The sequence below is a fragment of the Emydura macquarii genome, unplaced genomic scaffold (assembly GCF_026122565.2).
Source record: "Emydura macquarii macquarii isolate MOO-44397 ecotype Brisbane River unplaced genomic scaffold, CSIRO-AGI_Emac_v2 contig_2594, whole genome shotgun sequence".
NCBI classification, from domain to species: Eukaryota; Metazoa; Chordata; order Testudines; family Chelidae; genus Emydura; species Emydura macquarii.
The window spans coordinates 211,328-230,953 of NW_027132731.1; the positions used below are offsets into that span (position 1 = coordinate 211,328).

General features: G+C 68.2%; 1 protein-coding gene across 1 annotated transcript; it reads left to right on the plus strand.

The window, feature by feature from the left end:
• The first annotated feature begins 49 nt into the window (after positions 1-49).
• Positions 50-14,155, plus strand: GRIK5 (glutamate ionotropic receptor kainate type subunit 5). The gene is made up of 20 exons (XM_067563765.1): positions 50-292; positions 2,849-2,980; positions 3,499-3,663; positions 5,363-5,460; positions 5,592-5,757; positions 6,308-6,486; positions 6,756-6,809; positions 7,190-7,351; positions 7,639-7,791; positions 8,072-8,176; positions 8,742-8,849; positions 9,067-9,273; positions 10,057-10,170; positions 10,257-10,366; positions 10,606-10,779; positions 10,908-11,073; positions 12,103-12,328; positions 12,711-12,839; positions 13,060-13,181; positions 13,727-14,155. Exons 2-20 carry the CDS (start codon positions 2,896-2,898, stop codon positions 14,078-14,080), a joined length of 2,877 nt encoding a protein of 958 aa, XP_067419866.1. The 5' UTR covers positions 50-292; positions 2,849-2,895; the 3' UTR covers positions 14,081-14,155.
• The last annotated feature ends 5,471 nt before the right edge of the window (positions 14,156-19,626 follow it).

The following is a 19,626-nucleotide window of genomic DNA, read 5'->3' on the forward strand; positions in this document are numbered from 1 at the left end:
CCCCGGACGGACAGACGGACGGAGATGGGGAGTTTTCTCTTCTGCCGGCAGTTCTCGCCCCCCCCGACACGGCTGCGGAAAGCGGGGTGCTGACGCCCGAGACCCTCTAACTGCGTCCCCCGCTCCCGCCCCCAGGGCTCCCCGGATTGTGGATTCTGGGGGGTCCCGGACAGGGGCGAGTGCTGGATTGTCCCTGCCGACGGCCCCCCTCCGCACGGGCAAGGGGGGGCCACCCCTGAGCCGGGGGGGCCGCGAGGTGTCCGGGGGGGGGGCGGCGCCGATCACGGATTCCGTAAGTCTCGCTACTTTCCTGTCTGTTTTGGGGGGTCCGGGGGGGCCAGCTCTGTGCCCCCCCCCCGCACTTTGGCGTGGCCTGCGCCGAAGCCCTGCGCACGCGTATGTGAGGTCGGGGATGTGGGGGGCTGGGGCTCTTCCCCCCCAGACTGGCTTGCGGGGGTTGAGCTGGGGGGAGGGAAAGGGTGGGGAGCCCCTTTTGGCCTATGGCGGGGGGAGGAGCGGGGGGGCTGGGATGATGGGAGCCAAGGGGCAGCGACTGTGGGGCTGGTTCCTGTTTGGCCCTGACTCTGTCTCCCGTCTGTCCATCGCTCCGTCTGTCCCTCCATCCCTGGTGCTGCTCCCCTGGGTCTTTCTCTCCGGTGACATTTAACCGGGCCCCACGGCGCTGGGCCCCAAGGTGCTGGGCCACAGGTTTCCCCCATCTCTCTGCCCCGGTCTAGCACCCCCAGACCCACTGGCCTGGCCTGGCCGCCCCCGGGTTGTCTCTGCACAGCTCCAAGCCCCCTTCTGCTGGGGGGGGGCAACTCCTCCATAGCCCCCAGGCCAGGTCGGAGCTGGCCAAGCAGCTGTGAGGACCCGGGGCCTTTCCCGTGGGGGGGGACAGACAGGCTGGGGGGGGGGCCCTGGGCCCCTCTGGGGCACTTGTTCAGTTGCCCCATGTGTAAATCGAGTTTGCCAGGGCTCGGTTGGACTCCCCTCCCCCGACGGGCACCGGCTGGCCCCTTGCTGGTCGAGAGGCCCAGGGCTGCATGGGCCACCGGACCGAGCCCCCACTTCCCTGGGAATGGGGGGGCATGTATGGGGGAGGGGCTGTCCATGTGCTTGCCCTGCCCCCACTCCGGGAGGGGGAGAGGAGCTTTGACCAACCATCCCCCACCAACTGCCTCCCCTGTTCGACAGCTGAGCCAGCAGCTCCCCCCCAGCCCTGAGCCCCCCTGCGTCCAAGCAGGGAACCCCCAGCACTGCCCCCTGCCCAACCTCCAGATGCAGGGGTCCCCCATATACCCCCCATGGTACCCTGCACTCACCCCCTCTCGCCTAGGGGATCCCCCTCTATGCAGCCCCCTGGCACTCACCCCCCAATCACCCCGGCCCCCCATCCCCCCCATCGCCCCATCATCCCATCCCCCCATTCCCACAGTCCCCCCATCATTCCGTCCCCCGCTCCAGAGGGCCCCTGTACACGTTCACCCCCCCGGGCCTGCCTCCCAATTTTGTGTCTCTCTCCTTCCTCCAAGCCCTGAGTTCGAGGCCTTGTCAGCCAGCGTGACGGGACCCTTGGCAGCAGCTGCGGGGACAAGGGGGGGGGCACAGCGGTGCCAATCCGAGTTAGTGTCAACCAGGCCTGATGGCAGCTGCCTCAGCTCCCCAGCTCCATGGCGCGGCCTGGATGGGTCCAGTCGAGCTGCGCCGGGTCTGGTGCTGGGGTCCCTGGGGGCTGGGATATAGTGATGAGGGGAACAGGGCTAGGGCACTGCTCCAGGGAAGCTTGCAGCGCCGGGGTCCCCGGCTGGGGCACTGTTGTGGTGAAGCTCGCAGCGCCAGGATCCCTGGCTGAGGCACTGCTCCGGGGAAGCTCGCAGCGCTGGGGTCCCCGGCTGGGGCACTGCTCCGGGGAAGCTCACAGCGCCGGGTCCCTGCTCAGATGTTGCTACCTTCTGTAGCAGCCGGTAACCGTTGCCGGGCAACAGGACAGGGCTAAAAAGGAAGCTGGTGTCTCTAGGCAACGCTATTTGAGATCCCGCCCCCTACTCCTCCCCTCCCCCATGCAGCTGGTGGGGCATCAAGGGGGTCATGTGACTTGGCCATATTCCCATCTGCCCCACTGCTGGAGCACGGAGGGCTGGGAACTGGCCCCATGACATCACTTCTCCCCCCCAATCCCCCCGGGAGCCCCCGGCACCAAGACACCCCCTCCCTCTGGGGACCCCAGTGCTGCGAGCTTCCTCCAGCAGTGCCCAGCCCCAGCTCGCTGGGGGCGGGGTTTGTGCCTGGGGGGGTGGCTGAGACTGATCAGGATTCAGGCTTTGCTGTGCCATCCCCCCCACCCCCAGCCCCTCTTTGCCCCCCGTGGCCCCCCCGCCCGTGCCCAGAGGGGCTGCAGGGAGCCACGTCACTGCTCAAGGTGACAGTGGTGCGAGCTGCTGACTTGACACAAACAGGGCCCAGTGCCACGGGGGGGAGGGGGGGGCGGCGCTGGCCGCTTGTGGCACAAATGGTGCCAGGGAGCTGGGCCTACGAGACCCCCTCCCCCCACCCCGTGACCCTGAATCACCTTGACTGGGGGGGCGCTGTGCTACAGGGGAGCAGGGAGGGAGTCAGTGGGGCAGGGAGTGGGGCGGGGGTCAGTAGGGGGTGCTGTGGGGCAGGGAGTGGGGTGGGGTCAGTAGGGGGTGCTGTGGGGCAGGGAGTGGGGTGGGGTCAGTAGGGGGTGCTGTGGGGCAGGGAGTGGGGTGGGGTCAGTAGGGGGCGTTGTGTGGTGGGGGGCACTGGGGGCACTTTGCCATCTGATTCCTCCATGCCTGTCTGTCTGTCTGTCCGTGGCGCCCAGGTGCAGCGCGGGGCCGCGGCCGACATTCCCCATGAGGAGGGTAGAAGATGCCGGCTTTGCCCGCGCTGCTGCTGCTGCTGATCATCACCTTCGCCCACCAGAGCCTGCAGGTCCTCTCGTCTCTGCGCATGGGTACGGCCGGGGCGGGGCTGGGCTGCGGGTCGGGAGCGAGGGGCCCTGGCAGAGCTGGGGGCGGGATGCGCTGGACCCCGGGGTGACGGCTGCCCCACAGCGCCTGCGTCTATTGTCCTGATGTCGCCCGCGCGGCTGCAGGGGAATAAATGATCCCACGGCGCGGAGAGAGCCGCGGAGCTGGGACGGTCGGAGGCCTGGGGTGGGGCTAGGATGGGGGCAGGCAGGAGTCTGGCTCGGTCTGTGGGGCAGATCTAGGGCAGGGCAATCTAGGGGTCTGGAATGGAAGGCGCCATGGGGATGCAGCCCAGCTCTGGGGAACAACTGGGTCCTTGGGAGAGCGTCTCCATGGGGTGTCTGTGAGCGGGGAGGGGCGATGGGTGGTGCGGTTGGCTGAGGTGGGGGGGTCGGGGGGGGGGAGGTGGCTGAGGATGAGCACGGGTTCAGTGAGTGGTGGAGGGGGCGTCTGTGGTGTCTCTGGACCCATCCTAGCCTCCCGCCTTTGTGCCCCCCTCCAGCCGCGATCCTGGACGATCAGACGGTGTGTGGGCGTGGGGAGCGCCTGGCGCTGGCTCTGGCCCGGGAGCACATCAACAGCATCAGCGAGGTGCCGGCCAAGGCCCGTGTAGAGGTCGAGATCTTCGAACTACAGCGCGACAGCCAGTACGAGACCACTGACACCAGTACGTGTGCGAGGGGGGCGTGCGTGCATGAGAAGACGTGCATGGGGAGTTGAGCGTGCGGGGGGCATGCGTGTGAGACCACTGACACCCGTGTGTGTGCAAGGGAGTGAGCATGTGAGTGAGTGTGCAAGCACTGGGTGTGCAAGGAGCTGAGTGTGCAAGAGGGAGCCACGACTAGTCTGCCAAATGTCAATGCACGTGCCAGGGTTCAGTGTGCAAGGGGGTGGCCAGTACAGAACCACGACCTCCATATGAGTGTGAGGGGAGTGTGAACATGTGAGGGGAAGTGTGCAACAGGACGGTTCATTCAAGAGCAGCACCCCCCATGCCATCACAGTGTGGGGAGTGAGAGTGTTCAAAGGTGAGTGTGTAAGGGTTACCGTGACACAAGAGGGCTGGGAGCATGAGATCCCCCAGTCTAGTCAAGGCTGGGTGTGTAAGGCGAGTGTGCACCTACGGGCCCAGATCTCACTGCGAGGTGACAATCTATGGTAAAGCAGGGATGTTGCATGTGCTGGGCACAAATGTGCAAGGAGGAGGAGGAATTTGCAAAGGGGAGTGAGCGTGAGACACATCTGCATGTACCGGATGTGTGTAGGAGGCTGAGTGTAGATGGATGAATGAGTGACTATGAGTGTGCAGGAGTCCATGTGTTCAGGTTAGCGTGTGTGCAAAGGTGAGAGTGTGTTTCTGGAAATTAAAGTTTGTGTGCGCAATGCTGAGTGTGCAAGGCAGTAAGGGTGAGTGTACATGCGTAAAGGTGAGTGTGTGTTTGTAAAAGGATGGGTGTGCAGTGGTGGGTATGCAAAAGTGAGCATGTGCTTATGCAAGTACAAGGTGTGTGTGCAAGGGATGTGTGAGGGGTGTGTGCAAGTGTAAGTGTGTTTGTGGAAGGACAAGTGTCTGTGTGTGTGTCTGTGCGAGGATGAGTTTGTTTCTGGAAGAATGAGTGTGCAAGTGTGTATGGTGGGATAAGCGTGGGTGTGTGTGCAAAGGTAAGCATGCAGGGTGAATGTGTATGTAGCGGGTGGAGTAGCCATGTGTGTGAGGGTGTGTATGTGTGTGAGGTGAACATGCCGAGAGTGTGTGTGTGTGTGTGTGGAGGGAGGAGTGCACATGTGTGTGAGTGTGTGTATGCAAAGTGAGTGTGCGAGAGTGTGTGTGAGGTGAGCATGCAGGGCATGCGTGTGAAAAGAGAGTGTGTTCGAGGGTGCGTGTGAGGGGAGCGTGCAGGGCGTGCGTGCATGCGGAGGGAGAAGCATGTGTGTGAGGTGGGTGTGAAGTGCGTGTGCAGGGCATGTGTGCATGCAGAGGGAGGAATACATGTGTGATGGTGCATGTGAAGTGAGCATGCAGGGCATGCGTGCGTGCGGAGAGAGGAGCGCGTGTGCAAGGGTGGGTGTGAAGTGAGTGTGCAGGGCATGCGTTCATGCAGAGGGAGGAGCGCGTGTGCAAGGGTGGGTGTGAAGTGAGTGTGCAGGGCGTGTGTTCATGCAGAGGGAGGAGCGCGTGTGCAAGGGTGGGTGTAAAGTGAGTGTGCAGGGCGTGCGCGCGTGCGGAGGGAGGAGCGCGGGTGCGAGGGTGCATGTGAGGTGAGCGTGCAGGGCGTGTGTGCGTGCGGAGGGAGGCGCGCGTGTGCGAGAGTGGGCGTGCGAGGGCTCAGCTGCCCAGCCTGCCCCAACACAGGCTCTCTCCACAGTGTGCCAGATCCTGCCCAAAGGGGTGGTGTCGGTTCTGGGCCCCGCCTCGAGTCCGGCCTCAGCTGCCACCGTCAGCCACATCTGTGGGGAGAAGGAGGTAAATGGGGGGTGGGGCCCCCTGAATCCAAGGGGTTCCTTCCCCCACCCCAACGCTCTCAGCCCCGCGCGGCTGCAGGAGGCCCGGGGGGGGGGGGCTCGGTGGGGCCTGACCCGTCTCGCTCTCCCCAGATCCCCCACATCAAGGTGGGGCCGGAGGAGTCGCCGCGGCTGCAGTATTTGCGCTTCGCCTCCGTCAGCCTCCACCCCAGCAACGAAGACGTGAGCCTGGCCCTGGCCCGCATCCTGCAGTCCTTCCACTACCCCTCGGCCAGCCTCATCTGCGCCAAGGCCGAGTGTGAGGGCGCCGTGGGGCAGGGGGCAGGGCAGGGGCTCAGAGCATGCCATGGGGCAGGGTGGTGTGGGGCAGGGGGTGAGCAGGGGCTCAGAGTGTGCCATGGGGCAGGGGTGCCGTGGGGCAGGGGGTGAGCAGGGGCTCAGTGGGGGGCACCATGGGGCAGGGGGCGGGTGGATGGCTCAATGCGTGCCATGGGGCAGGGTGCAGTGGAGTAGCGGGCAGAGCAGAGGCTCAGTGGGGGTGCCATGGGGCAGGGGGTGGGGCAGGGGGTGGGGCAGGAGTTCCTCTGCGGGGTCATGAAAGGGATCAGTAGGGGGTGCTGTGGGGCGAGCAGGGGCTCAGTGGGGGGTGCTGTGGGGCTGGGAGTGGGTGGGTGGCTCAATGCATGCCATGGAGCAGGGGGCAGGGTAGGGGCTCCATAGGGGGCACCGTGGGGCAGGGGGCGAGCAGGGGCTCAGTGGGGGCGCCTTGGGGCAGAGGGTAGGTGGGGGGCTCAGTGGGGGGCTCTGTGCTGCAGGGGGTGACCCTGTTCTCCCCTGCCCGCCCCCAGGTCTGCTGCGATTGGAGGAGCTGGTGCGTCAGTTCCTCATCTCCAAGGAGACGCTGTCGATCCGGATGCTGGACGACTCCCACGACCCGACGCCGCTGCTGAAGGAGATTCGGGACGACAAGATCTCGACCATCATCATCGACGCCAACGCCTCCCTCTCCTGCCTCATCCTCCAGAAGGTCCCTGGGGCACTGCTGGGGGCAGCTCGCAGCGCCGGGGTCCCACTGGGGCACTGCTGGGGGAAGCTTGCAGCGCCTGGATCCTGCTGGGGCACTGCTGGGGGAAGCTCGCAGCGCTGGGGTCCTGCTGGGGCACTGCTGGGGGAAGCTCGCAGCGCCGGGATCCCACTGGGGCACTGCTGGGGGAAGCTCGCAGCACCGGGGTCCCGCTGGGGCACTGCTGGGGGAAGCTCACAGCGCCAGGCTCTGACTTCTCAATTCTTTCACAGGCCTCGGAGCTGGGCATGACGTCAGCCTTCTATAAATATATCCTGACCACCATGGTGAGCTGGGTGAGGGCAGCCGGGGGTCCCGGGGGCCCCTCTGCTCATGCAACAGGCCCCCCCCTATGCTGCAGGGGGGCCAGGCGGGCTCACATGGCAGTGGCCCTGGGGGTGGGTCTGGCCTGGAGCCGGCAGCCGGAGGGGGGATTAGCTGGGTCTGTCTCTAGCCAGGCCGGCCGGGCTCAGTTCCTCGGACTCGACCGGCTCCGGACCATGGCACCAGGGGAACAATTCGCTCCCGGCCCACTCGACTCCGAGCCAGTGACACACACCTCACGGGGCCCCGATCCCCACAGCCCCCCAGCTCTCCCGGTGCCCCTCACTCCCGACCCGCAGCCCGGCGTGGGGCTGAGCCTCTCTCTCTGCGGCGCCCCCCGCAGGATTTCCCCATCCTGCACCTGGACGGCATCGTGGACGATCACTCCAACGTCCTGGGATTCTCCATGTTCAACACCAGCCACCCCTTCTACCTGGAGTTCGTGCGGAGCCTCAACATGTCCTGGCGCGAGAACTGCGAGCGCAGCCCCTACCCCGGCCCCGCGGTGAGCTCAGCGCCCGGCCCGCTCGGAGGGGGGGCCCCACAGGGCTAATCAGCCCCCCAGCTCAGCACTTTTAGGTGCCCCCCCCGCGCCCCGCGGGGACAATGGGGCTGATTGTTTAGAGCTGTGGCCATGGCCAGGCTGTGGGCCGGAAGCCCTGATTTTGAAGAGGACAGAGTGTGGGGAGGGGGCACGGGGCAGGGGGGAGGGATTCGGGGTGCTGGGCCCCCCGGATGCATAGGGGGAAGGTCTAACCCGTCCGTCCGTTCATTCTCCGTCCCCGCGCCCAGCTCTCGGCGGCTCTGCTCTTCGACGCGGTGCACGTGGTGGTGGGGGCCGTGCGGGAGCTGAACCGCAGCCAGGAGATCGGGGTCCGGCCGCTGGCCTGCACCTCGGCCAGCATCTGGCAGCACGGCACCAGCCTCATGAATTACCTGCGCATGGTGAGTGCCCCCCGCCCCACAGGGACCCTGGAAGCCCGGCCCCCCCACACCCAGAGTGGCAGGGTGCCCCCACATGGCGTTCTCCCTGAGCCCCCCGACAACTGCTCCCACCTGGGGTTGAGTCCCCTCCAAAGCGAGGTCTCCCCAGCCCCAGGGACTGCCCCCTGGCCCTGCTCTGCCCCCAGGGATGCCCCCCGGCGGCTGGGAAGGGGGTCACCTCACTGTGTCCTTCTCTCTCTCTGCCCCGATTCGCTCCCTGCCCCGGCTGCGCCCCGGCCAGGTAGAGTACGACGGGCTGACGGGACGCGTAGAGTTCAACAGCAAGGGGCAGAGAACCAACTACTCACTGCGCATCCTGGAGAAGGCGCGGGACGGGCACCGTGAGGTGAGACCCCAGATCCCCCAACCCCCTGCACCACCCCGCCCTCCCCATATCCCCGGCAGCCCCTGTCTTCCTGGACAACCACCCCGACGGCACCCCCCACATAAACACCCTCCTCGGCCCCCCCAAGCAGCCCTGTGGTGCCCCAGCTGTGTCCCAGATCCGGGGAAGACCCCCCTGTGCGGCTCACCAGGTTGCTGCGGGACCCCCAAGCCTTGGATCTCCAGAGCCTGGAGGGGACCCAGGGGCTGCCCCCGTTTTGAGGTCCCCAGGTTCCCCCTTGGGGGGCGGCTGCCCAGCTCCCAGAGGCTCCCGCTGCCGCGCCCCGGGGAGCCCCTCACTGGGGGGGGGACAGGTGGTGACTCGCGTCGGGTCCCGGCTGGGTCCTGGCTGCTCGGTTCTGCCCCGTGGCCGGCACCGATGGGAGATTGTCTCTGACCTCGGCCTGGCTCCCTCCGGAGGAGTCGTGACCCCACCAGAATCCTCTCCCGCCCCCACCTCCCTCAGTCCCATGGCGCCCCCCAGCGCAGCCCAGCCCAGCCCAGCCCAGCCTGTGCGCTCTCTGCAGATCGGCGTGTGGTACTCGAACAGGACCCTGGCGATGAACGCCACCACGCTGGACATCAACGTCTCCGAGAGCCTGGCCAACAAGACACTCATTGTCACCACCATCCTGGTGAGCCCGGGCTGGGCTCGGGGGGCGGAGGGCACAGGGAGCTTGGGGCAGAGTCTGCCTCTGTTTTGGATTATCTGGGGACGCTCGCAGCCCCGCAGGGCACTGTGCGAGGAAGCTCGCAGCTCTGCAGGGTACTGCTATGGGGAAGCCCGCAGCCCCACAGGGGCACTGTGCGGGGAAGCTCGCAGCACCGGCATTTACCCCACTGCCCCGGCAGGAGAACCCCTACGTGATGCGCAGGGTGGCTGGCCAGGCGGCGGAGGGCGGCGGGGAGCCGTACGAGGGCTTCTGCGTGGACGTGCTGCGGGAACTCGCCGACATCCTCAAGTTCCGTTTCCGCATCAAGCTGGTGGAGGACGGGCTGTACGGGGTGCCGGAGGCTAACGGCTCCTGGACCGGCATGGTGGGCGAACTCATCAACCGGGTATGGCCCCGCGTGACCCCCCAACGCCGGCCACTGCAGCAGGGCGCTGTGGGGGTGGGGCAGGGGGCCGTTCTCTCTCAGTCCCATGACACCCCCGCTGCAGCGTCCCTTGAACTTTCCAGTCCAGGGCACCCTTCGCCCGGCTCTGCCGGTGCCAGGCTCCCCCTCCCCCCCCACCAGCTGCTGGCACCGGCAGATCCTCCTGCGAGCCCCTGACCTGTGTCCAGGTGGCTCCGGTGACGCCTCAACCCTGGCCCAGCTCCCAGGAGCGCCTCTCACCCTGCTCGGCGCCCATCGGGCCAACACCGCGCCAAGGGGCAGCCCTGTGGTCCCGGGGTAGCCCCACGTGCATCAGGCCAAACGCTCGCGGGCGGCGTGAAGAAAGCCTGGGCGTTAACCGGAGCCTGGCCCGGCGCTCAGCCCCAGGCGGGGTTTCCTTGCTGCCTGGCGTCCCTGGGGCCAGAGGCCCCCCCTTTGTACTGGCCTTGGGGGCAACAGCTCCAGGGCCGCCCCCCCACTGCCCTGCCGGGAAATCGTCCGTTTCTTGCTCTCAACCCCCTGCCGGAGGGTCCCGTTACCGGGCCCCGCTCCTGGCCGGAGCCCACGTTTCGGGCCTAGCGTCACGGCCGGGCACAGAGCGTCCCGCATGCAAAGCAAGCACTGTAACGTGGGGAACGCGGGCCCCGGCCCCCCAGGCTCTCCGCAGCAGGCTGACCTGGCCGGGGGGGCAGAGGGCAGTGTGGGGGCCACGGACCATCCTCTCACCCCCGGCTCTCTCCGCAGAAGGCTGACCTGGCCGTAGCCGCCTTCACCATCACGGCGGAGCGGGAGAAAGTGATCGACTTCTCCAAGCCCTTCATGACGCTGGGGATCAGCATCTTGTACCGGGTGCACCTGGTAAGGCGCCGGGCGAGGACCAGCTCAGGTGGGGTCGTGTGTTGGGGGCGATGCTCAGCCCCTCCCATCTTCCTCTCCCCGCCCAGGGCCGCAAGCCGGGCTACTTCTCCTTCCTGGACCCCTTCTCGCCGGCCGTCTGGCTCTTCATGCTCCTGGCCTACCTGGCCGTCAGCTGCGTCCTCTTCCTGGCTGCCCGGTAACCGGCCGGCTCCCGGCACCTGTGGGGGGGGTAGGACCGGGGCAGTGGGCAGATGGGACTTAGGAAGGGCTGATGGACTGAGGGGGCTGGGTTGGGGGCAGAGGGGGTGGCTGTGCTGGGGCTGGATTGCAGGCATATGGGGGGAAGGGCGAGTGAGGGATGTGGGGGACGCGGCGGGGGGTGGGGGCCGGCAGGGTGCCCAGCGAGCGCCCCCTCACTGCCCCGTCCCCCCCCAGGCTGAGCCCCTACGAGTGGTACAACCCCCACCCCTGCCTGCGGGAGCGGCCCCACGTGCTGGAGAACCAGTACACGCTGGCCAACAGCCTCTGGTTCCCCGTCGGCGGCTTCATGCAGCAGGGCTCCGAGATCACGCCCCGTGCTCTGTCCACGCGCTGCGTCAGCGGGGTCTGGTGAGTACCGGGGGGCAGCGGGGAGCGGGGGAGCCTGTCCCCCAGCCCAGCGCCGTGGGGGGATTGCCGGGGCGGGCAGGGGAGCTGCCCCCAGCCCCCTGACCCGCGGCCTGGGCTGCTGTCGCCAGGTGGGCCTTCACGCTGATCATCATCTCCTCCTACACGGCCAACCTGGCCGCCTTCCTGACCGTGCAACGCATGGAGGTGCCGGTCGAGTCCGCCGACGACCTGGCCGACCAGACCAACATCGAGTACGGCACCATCCACGCCGGGTCCACCATGACCTTCTTCCAGGTGGGGCCCTCGCGCCGCCGGCCCCGCGCGTCTCGGGCACAGATCTTCGGCGCCTCCCCCCTCGTCACGCCGGGAGCCCCCTGGCGTGGCCACTGAACGGAGCCCGGCGGGATTTGCTGCTGCCCCGGGGTCCGGAGCGGCTCAGCCAGCGCTGGCTGCGGCACCGGTACCAGTACCGGTGCCCAGAGCGCGGGAAAGGCAGCCGTGGGCAGCCGGGTCTGACCGGAGCCCTGAACCCCCAGCCCCAGGGCCCCGCTTCCAGCAGCCCCACTCCACACCCGCCCGCCAGCCCCCAGACACAGAGCAGCCCCGGAGCAGCCCCCCCTCAGCCCCGTGGCTCTGGGTCGTTGGGCGCTAGGCACCAGGTGTCCCAGCCCTTGTCTGCTGGGCTCTCCAGGGTGGGGCCCAGGCAGCCGGCACCAACCACACCCCGTCCTTCGGGTGTGGGCAGAGATCAAACAGCCCCTCCCCCTCAGGGGAAACTGAGGCACACAGCATTCAGACAGACCACCGAGAGAATTCCCCACTTCGTCACAACTCCCCTGATGGGGGCCCATCGACCCAACCTCCATGATGCACTGGGGCAGGTGACCCACCTTCCCCCCATACATCTACCCCCCCACACTCCCACGGGGGGGGGGGCAGGGCCAGATCAGATGCTTTCACCTCCCCCCCCAGCCCTATTACCCACAATGCACTGGGCCGGGAGGGGGCGGGGCTGGGGAGGGCCAGTGGCTATTTCAGTCCCTTTGACCCTCCCCTGGTCACCAACCGTCTGTTGCCATGGCAACGGCCCCACCGCCTGGACCTTGGGGCAGGAAATCGATCAATGGGGCCAGTTCCAGGGCTGGGGAGGATGGAGGCCCCTGGGGCCCCCCAGCGTCCCCCCAGCCCCGCCGGTGCCCCTCACTCCCGACCTGCATCCCCCTACGGTCCCGGCCCTGGGCTCCCCCCAGCCCCGCCGGTGCCCCTCACTCCCGACCCGCAGCCCCTGCCGTCCCGGCCCTGCCAAAGCCCGGCTCTCCCCAGAACTCCCGGTACCAGACGTACCAGCGGATGTGGAACTACATGCACTCCAAGCAGCCCAGCGTCTTCGTGAAGAGCACGGAGGAGGGCATCGCCCGGGTGCTGAACTCCAGATACGCCTTCCTGCTGGAGTCCACCATGAACGAGTATCACCGGCGCCGCAACTGCAACCTCACCCAGATCGGGGGCCTGCTGGACACCAAGGGCTACGGCATCGGCATGCCGCTGGGTAGGCCGGGCCACGGGTGGGGGGGGTCTCTCCCCTTGGGGTGACTGGAGGGGAGAGATGGTTTGCGGGGGGTGTTGGGGGGCCAGACCTGTCCTTGGAGGGTGCAAGGGTATCACCGCAAATGGGGCTGGGAGGGGGAGATGTTGGGGTCTCTGTTCCTCCAGGTGGACTGTGGGGGGCAGAGGCTGTTCTGTGGGGGTGTCTCAGGGTGCAGGGAGGGATGGGGGGCTGGGAGCTGCAGGGGGCAGAGAGGGCCACGTGTGGGGCAGTGGCTGTTCTCTTGGGGGCTGGGGCCCCAGGAAGGCAAAGGCAGATGCGGGGCTGGGTGGTCTTGGGCCCTTCTGGTCCCTGCAGCGTCCTGACCCCCCCCTCCCCCCTCCAGGCTCCCCGTTCCGGGACGAGATCTCGCTGGCCATTCTGCAGCTGCAGGAGAACAACCGGCTGGAGATCCTCAAACGCAAGTGGTGGGAGGGGGGCAAATGCCCCAAGGAGCAGGACCATCGGGCCAAAGGTGAGGTGCCGGGGGGGCCGCTGGCATGAGGGGGGGGGCGGGAACGAGGCGGTGCACGGGGCCATTGGTGTGAACGGGATGGGGGTGGGTCGATGGCAGTTCGGGGGCCAGAGGTGGGGCCAGGTGGGGGGGTTGGGCAGTGGGGGTGAGTGGAGCCAGGGGTGTCTGTTTCCCTCATGGGGACGAATCCCCCACAACTACCCCATGGTCTCTTTCCCAGGTCTGGGCATGGAGAACATCGGGGGCATCTTTGTGGTTCTCATCTGTGGACTCGTGGTTGCCGTCTTCGTGGCTGTCATGGAGTTTGTCTGGGCCACGCGCCGCTCGGCCGAGACTGAAGAGGTGGGGCGGGATGGGGCTCCAAGGGGCAGGGAGAGAACCCAGGCGTCTGGTGCCGGGATGGTGGGTGAGGAAGGAACCCAGGTGTCCGGCACTGGGATGGGGGGTGAGGAAGGAACCCAGGCGTCCAGCATCGGGATGGGGGGTGAGGAAGGAACCCAGGCGTCCGGCACCGGGATGGGAGGTGAGGAAGGAACCCAGGCGTCCAGCACTGGGATAGGGGGTGAGGAAGGAACCCAGGTGTCCGGCACTGGGATGGGGGATGAGGAAGGAACCCAGGTGTCCAGCACTGGGATGGGAGGTGAGGAAGGAACCCAGGTGTCCGGCACTGGGATGGGAGGTGAGGAAGGAACCCAGGCGTCCGGCACCGGGATGGGGGGTGAGGAAGGAACCCAGGAGTCCGGCACTGGGATGGGGGTTGAGGAAGGAACCCAGGAGTCCGGCACCGGGATGGGGGGTGAGGAAGGAACCCAGGCGTCCGGCACCGGGATGGGGGGTGAGGAAGGAACCCAGGAGTCCAGCACCCTGACTCCCCGCTCTCCCCCCAGCTCTCGCTGTGCCAGGAGATGTTGCGGGAGCTGAGCCAGGCCGTGTCCTGCCGGAAGCCCACGAGATCCCGGCGCCGGCGCCGTCACCCAGCCCGGGCCGGCCTGGCCCTGCGCGCCGTCCGCGAGATGCGGCTCAGCAACGGCAAGCTGTACTCTGGGACCCTGGCATCCGAGCCCGGCCCCCAGCGCCTCCTGGAGGAGCCCGCCCGGCCCTGCACCCACATCCGCATCTGCCACGAGTGCCGGCGCATCCAGACTCTGCGGGGGGCGCCTCCTACCCCCCGCCGCCCCCCACCCCCCGAGGAGGGCACCCCGCGTCGGGGGGGGCCCCGGGACCTGACTGAGCAGGAATGACCCCCCCTGCCACGGCCTTCGCCCCCCCGCGGAGGTGCCCCCATTCGACATGTACGCCGTGCGTATGCCAGGACTCCAGGGCCCCCCATGGACAAGACCCCCAGGGCTCTCTCCAAGCCAGATCCCACAACCCCCCGGGGCATGGGCAGGGGTGCCCGGGGCTTCGCTCCCCACCTGCTGCCACCTGAGATTGAGCCCCCCTTTGTGCCGCCGTCGCCCAAAATCCATGTAGCCCCCCGTGGCTGTGCCAATAAACGACCCCACGGTGCCCGGGGGAGAACGACGCGCCCCCCCGATGTGCCTGGAAGTGGGGGTGCGCCCCCCAGTGTTTGGGGGAATCTGGGGGTGCAGGTGCTTTTGGAAACCACAGTGACGGACCAGGACAGAGCCCCCCCATGAAGGGGGGCAGAGACAGGGCCGCGGGCCTCAAATGGGCGCAGGAGGCCGTGGGGGCTCATGAACTCAGGGTTTCAAAACAGTCGGGTTGGGAAATCAGCAGCAGGACGAGCCGGGGTGACCCGCCCAGGGGGGAACCATCCCCCAGGACCCACCGTGGGGGGGAGCCAGAGCCGCCCGAAGCGAAGGGATGAAACGCGGCCCGGCCGGAGCAGCAAGCGGGACACGGACATGGGGGAGGCTCCCCCCGCCCCCGACTCCGTTTCTTTTCCTTTTGTTTCCATCTTTTTGTTTTTTCTTTTTTTTTTTTTCTTTTTGGAGCAATTTCTATAGAACCAAAATGGGAGAATCCGAGCGACGCCGAGGGAATAAAACCGGCCTGAGACTTTTACCCGCGCCATGGGAGGTGCTTTGTTAGCCGGTGCCCCCCACTCCTGACCCGCAGCACCCCACGGCTGGGCAGGGCCTGTGGGTAGAGCTCTGGGCAGCCCAGGCTGGGGTTGCCTCTCATTGCTGGTTGGGGGGGGGGGGTCGTGCCCAAGGGCCCGATGTGCAGGGAGCATCAACCCCCCTCCAGCCACCGGGCACCAAAGGGGGGCGCTATTGGGCCCCCAGCCCCCCTTCACTGGCCCTTTTCCCAGCTGTCACGCGCTCAGGGCCTCGGTCCCACGGACCCCCCCAGTTTGGCTCCGGCCCAGCCAGGCAGGGGGACCTGGTGGCTCCCGCCAATGGCTGTTGCTGGCTGCCTGGGATGAGTTTGCCGGGTCTCAGCACCTGCCCGCCTCCCTCCCTGGGGGGCTAAGGGTGCAGCTCAGCCAAGAACTCCCCTGGGGGGAGGGGGGGGGGGCTATCGCCGTGGAAACAGCTCAGCTGGGCACCGATTGGGGGTTTTAAAGCCAGAGTTTACAGCTCTGGGCAGGCCCGATGCAAATTAGATGCTAATTAGCCCAAGCAATGGCATAAAATGACGCACTTGGGCCAACCCAAAACGGGGGGAGGAGAAACGGCCCTCGAAGAACGGAAGGGAGGGGGTGAGAGCTGGGCGTGGACTGGCCCATCTAAGGGGGAGATGATCCCCCCCCCCATGGGCGTAGAGGTGCCAGGGTCGGGCGGCTGTGCTGCCTTCTCGTGGCCACCAGATGGCGCCCTGCTCCCGCCAGCTGCGCCCTCCCCCCACTCCCAGACCCGAGAGGAGCCCAACCCCCCCGGCCGCCGGTGAGGAGCCCGGTCAGTGCCCGGGGGGGGGGGGCGGGGGGATTGTGCGAGGGGGGCTCCTGGTATGCTGCTAATTCGGGGCAGAGTCCCAGAGCCCATCCCACCGAGAACCCAGGAGTCCGGGCTCCCACCCCGCCCGCCCCCCGTGTCCCCAAGGACACCGCGTCCCGGCTAAGCCCCGTGTGGACATCAGGGGGCAACACGGAGTGAAGCACCAACTCGGACTCCAGGTTCCTGGCCCCGCCCCGCCCCACGGAGACCCCATGGGGGGCAGATCAGCGGAGCCCTGGCCCGCACTAGCAGGGGGCTGCGGGTCGGGAGTGAGGGGCACCGGCAGAATTGGGGGCGGGGCGGGGACCTTCCTCAGCATTATCTGCTCTCTGGTGAGTCGCATTAACGAGGCTCCGTTTCCACGAGCACCTAATTCACATTCGGAGGAAATAGGACAGAGCCGGTGTAGCAGCGGCGGGCACGGAGCTTTTCCCCGCCAGGGGGCGCCGGCCCCGATCCGGCCCCGTGTTTTAATTGAGTTTGCAGGGTCTCAGGGGCAGGGACCCCCCGCCCCACCCGTCTCTGAGCCCTAGGAGAGGCCGGGGCGGTCCAGGGGGTTCTGAGCCCCTCGCCCTGTCCAGGCGCCGGGCCCCACGGTCGGGACGGGGGGGCTGGTGATAAGGAGGAAGACACCTGGCGAGAAAAGGACGCAGGCAGCGGAGTCCCCGCATCACCCTCACCGGCCCCCCCACCCGGTGTCCCCGTCCGTGACCCCGAGATCGCATGGGGCGGATCTCCCAGAGCCCCGCCCCCCGGAGCTGGAGGGGTGGGCGGCAGAGATAGATCATCTCCTCGCCCCCTCCCCGGCTCCCCCATGACAACCCCAGGACGGAGCCCCCGGCCCCTTCCAGTCCGAGCCCCCCCCGCCCCCGCACGCCGTCGCTGGCGGCGAATGGAAAATCCCAGGCGCCTGGCAAAACGTCCGTGTAACCGGAGACTCGTGGGGGGGGGGACTGTGCGAGCTGCAGCAGCTGCTGGGGTGCGGGGAACGGGAGCCCGAGAGGGAGGATGGCGGCTGTGTCCATCTCCCGGCGTCCCGCACATCGACAATCCAACAGGGGCTGCGGCTCGGGGATGGGGGCACCGCGGAGCTGGGGGGCAGGGCCGGGCTGGCAGGGGGTCGGGGGTGGGGCACCGCGGAGCTGGGGGTCAGGGCCGGGCTGGCAGGGGGGGGGGGGGCACCGCGGGCCGGGCTGGCAGGGGGTCGGGGGTGGGGCACCGCGGAGCTGGGGGTCAGGGCCGGGCTGGCAGGGGGTCGGGGGTGGGGCACCGCGGAGCTGGGGGTCAGGGCCGGGCTGGCAGGGGGTCGGGGGTGAGGGGCACCGCGGAGCTGGGGGGGCAGGGCCGGGCTGGCAGGGGGTCGGGGGTGGGGCACCGCGGAGCTGGGGGTCAGGGCCGGGCTGGCAGGGGGTCGGGGGTGGGGCACCGCGGAGCTGGGGGGCAGGGCCGGGCTGGCAGGGGGTCGGGGGTGAGGGGCACCGCGGAGGGGGCTGGGGCACCGCGGAGCTGGGGGGGGGGGGCAGGGGGGGGGCAGGGGGGCCGGGCTGGCAGGGGGTCGGGGGTGGGGCACCGCGGAGCTGGGGGTGGGGGGCAGGGCGGGCTGGCAGGGGGTCGGGGGTGGGGCACCGCGGCAGGGCCGGGCTGGCAGGGGGTCGGGGGGGGGGCAGGGCCGGGCTGGCAGGGGGTCGGGGGTGGGGCACCGCGGAGCTGGCAGGGGGGGGGCAGGGCCGGGCTGGCAGGGGGTCGGGGGTGGGGCACCGCGGAGCTGTCAGAAACTGATGCCAGAACCGTCTCCCCCTCTTATGAACAAGTTTCTTTCTCAGCAGAAACGGCCCCGCCCCGCCCGGCCCCGCCCCACACGAGGGTCCCGTTGCCAGGCGCTGACTCACATCCCCGAGCACGCGCTCATCTGAGCCCTGCCTGCCCACGGGCAGCGACACCGCGGGGTCCCCCAGCACCCCTCTCCAGCGCTGCTCGAGGGCAGAGCCAGGATGGAACCCAGGAGTCCGGGCTCCGCCCCCCAACCACTAGATCCCCTCCCAGAGCAGGCCCTGGTGGGGGCACTGGGCCCCGCCGCAGCGGGTACAGCGGAGGACCCCTCCCCCCCCAAACTCGCTACACTTGTGACTTGCCCTAGGACACATCGAGGGGCTGGCACAGGCCCAGCCTCCTGGGGCAGAGTCCTCATTGGTCTGCGTCAAGCTGCCAGTCAATGGCTGCCATGGAAACCAGACATGACGTCGCCTCGGGATGCCAGACAGCAATTAAAGCTGTGCAGGGGAAGCCCCTAGCCCCGCCCCCCAGCTCTGCGGTGCCCCTCACTCCCGACCTGCCGCTCCTTGCACTGGGAATGACCCAGCAAGGGGGTGAAGTCAGGGGCCTGGGTGCTGACGATCCCGCCCCAGAGCAGGTCGCATCCGCCTCCTGCCCTCTAGCCAGCCAGCTGTAGGGCCTTCCCCGATTCCAGCTTCCGGCCCCCTCGGTCCCCCCAATGTGCCTCCTCTGGCCCCATGGACTCTCCCCCTCCCCTCAGGGGACTTGCTGCCCTGGGCCATCCGGTTCTCGGCCCCCCTGCGGGGGAGGGGGGTTACCACCGGCCTGGGGCCCTGGGTTGAAGCCCGGCAAACTCAATTCACCCATGGGTTTTATAAGTGGAGCCCGCCGGCCCTTCCCGTAGGGCAACTCTGGGGGCGGGGTGTGAGGCTCGGCCTGGGGGGGGTCGAAGGGGATTTTGGGGCGGCTCCTGCATTGGGGCTGGTCTTTTCCCGGGGGCAGGAGTCCTCGTGTGTTCTAGGCGGCTGGGCGTGGTTGGGGGATGGAGGGTTGTCCCGTTGGGGGGCTGGGGGGGTTGGGGGCTGTTCCTTGCCATGTCTGCCCGGAGGGGATCTGGGGGGGGGGCGGTTGCTCTGTCTCTGCAGCCCAAGGACGTGCCAAGGTGACCCAGCTGTGGAGACGCCGAGGAGGGCGCAGCGGCGGGGGGGGGGGGGGGTCCCGGGGGACTCTCCCCACAAGTCAGCAGCCAGGAGCCCCCAGACCCTGGGTCTCTCCCTCAGATCGCTCCTCCCTCCTCAAGCCTCAAAGGGTTAAACGTGCCCCATCACCGCACTCGGGGGGTTGAGTTTCCCCCCCACCCCCCCCAGCTAAACAGGAGCCGCGAGCGGCCCCAGACAAAGCTGCTTCCTGATAGACCCCCCCGCCCCCCCGCACCCGCCCGCGTCAGCAGGGAACGGGGCAGGCGCCGCCCCAGCCCGCTTCACGGGCTGAAATTCTTCCCTGAGTGAGATGAGTTTGTTGGGTCTCCGCACGCACCGACCCCCGCACACAGACACCCCCACACACAGACACCCCCACACACCGACACCCCCAGCACGCAGAGACCGCCGCAGACACACACCCCCACACACAGACTCCCCCTCCCCCGCAGGTGCCCCAGGAGAGAGGTCAAGGGCAGAGCCGGGCATGGAGCTCAGTGGGGGCTGTGTGGGGAGGGGAAATGCTCTGAGGGTTTGGGGGAGAAGGGGGGAGAAGAACCCTCTCTCCCCAGCGAGGACCTGGCTTTCCCTGCCTTGTCCCGGGCGGAGCTGTCCTTTCAGCACCACAGACAGACAGACAAACCGGAGCAGGCTCCAGGGGTGACCGAGAACAGTTACACTGCAGGGAGCTGCGGGTCGGGAGTGAGGGGCACCGGCAGAGCTGTGGGGTGCGGGTGGGGGTGACGCAGGGGCCTGGGCCCGGCGCCGGTCCGCTTGTGGCTCCGGCTGGCGGGCGCCGTGGGGCCGGGCCGCGGGCCAAGATTCTGGCCAGGGATCGATGGCGGAACGTGTCAGCTGCTGCCGGCTTGCAGCTCCCTGCGCCCCTTTCGGGGGAGGGGGGGGGAGCTGCAG

Excerpts from the sequence above, each read along its gene's own strand:
- GRIK5 (XM_067563765.1), top strand. The coding sequence starts at position 2,896 with ATGCCGGCTTTGCCCGCGCTGCTGCTGCTGCTGATCATCACCTTCGCC. Across the intron at positions 5,758-6,307 it reads CATCTGCGCCAAGGCCGAGT|GTCTGCTGCGATTGGAGGAG; the intron begins GTGAGGGCGCCG and ends GCCCGCCCCCAG. Across the intron at positions 8,177-8,741 it reads CGCGGGACGGGCACCGTGAG|ATCGGCGTGTGGTACTCGAA; the intron begins GTGAGACCCCAG and ends CGCTCTCTGCAG.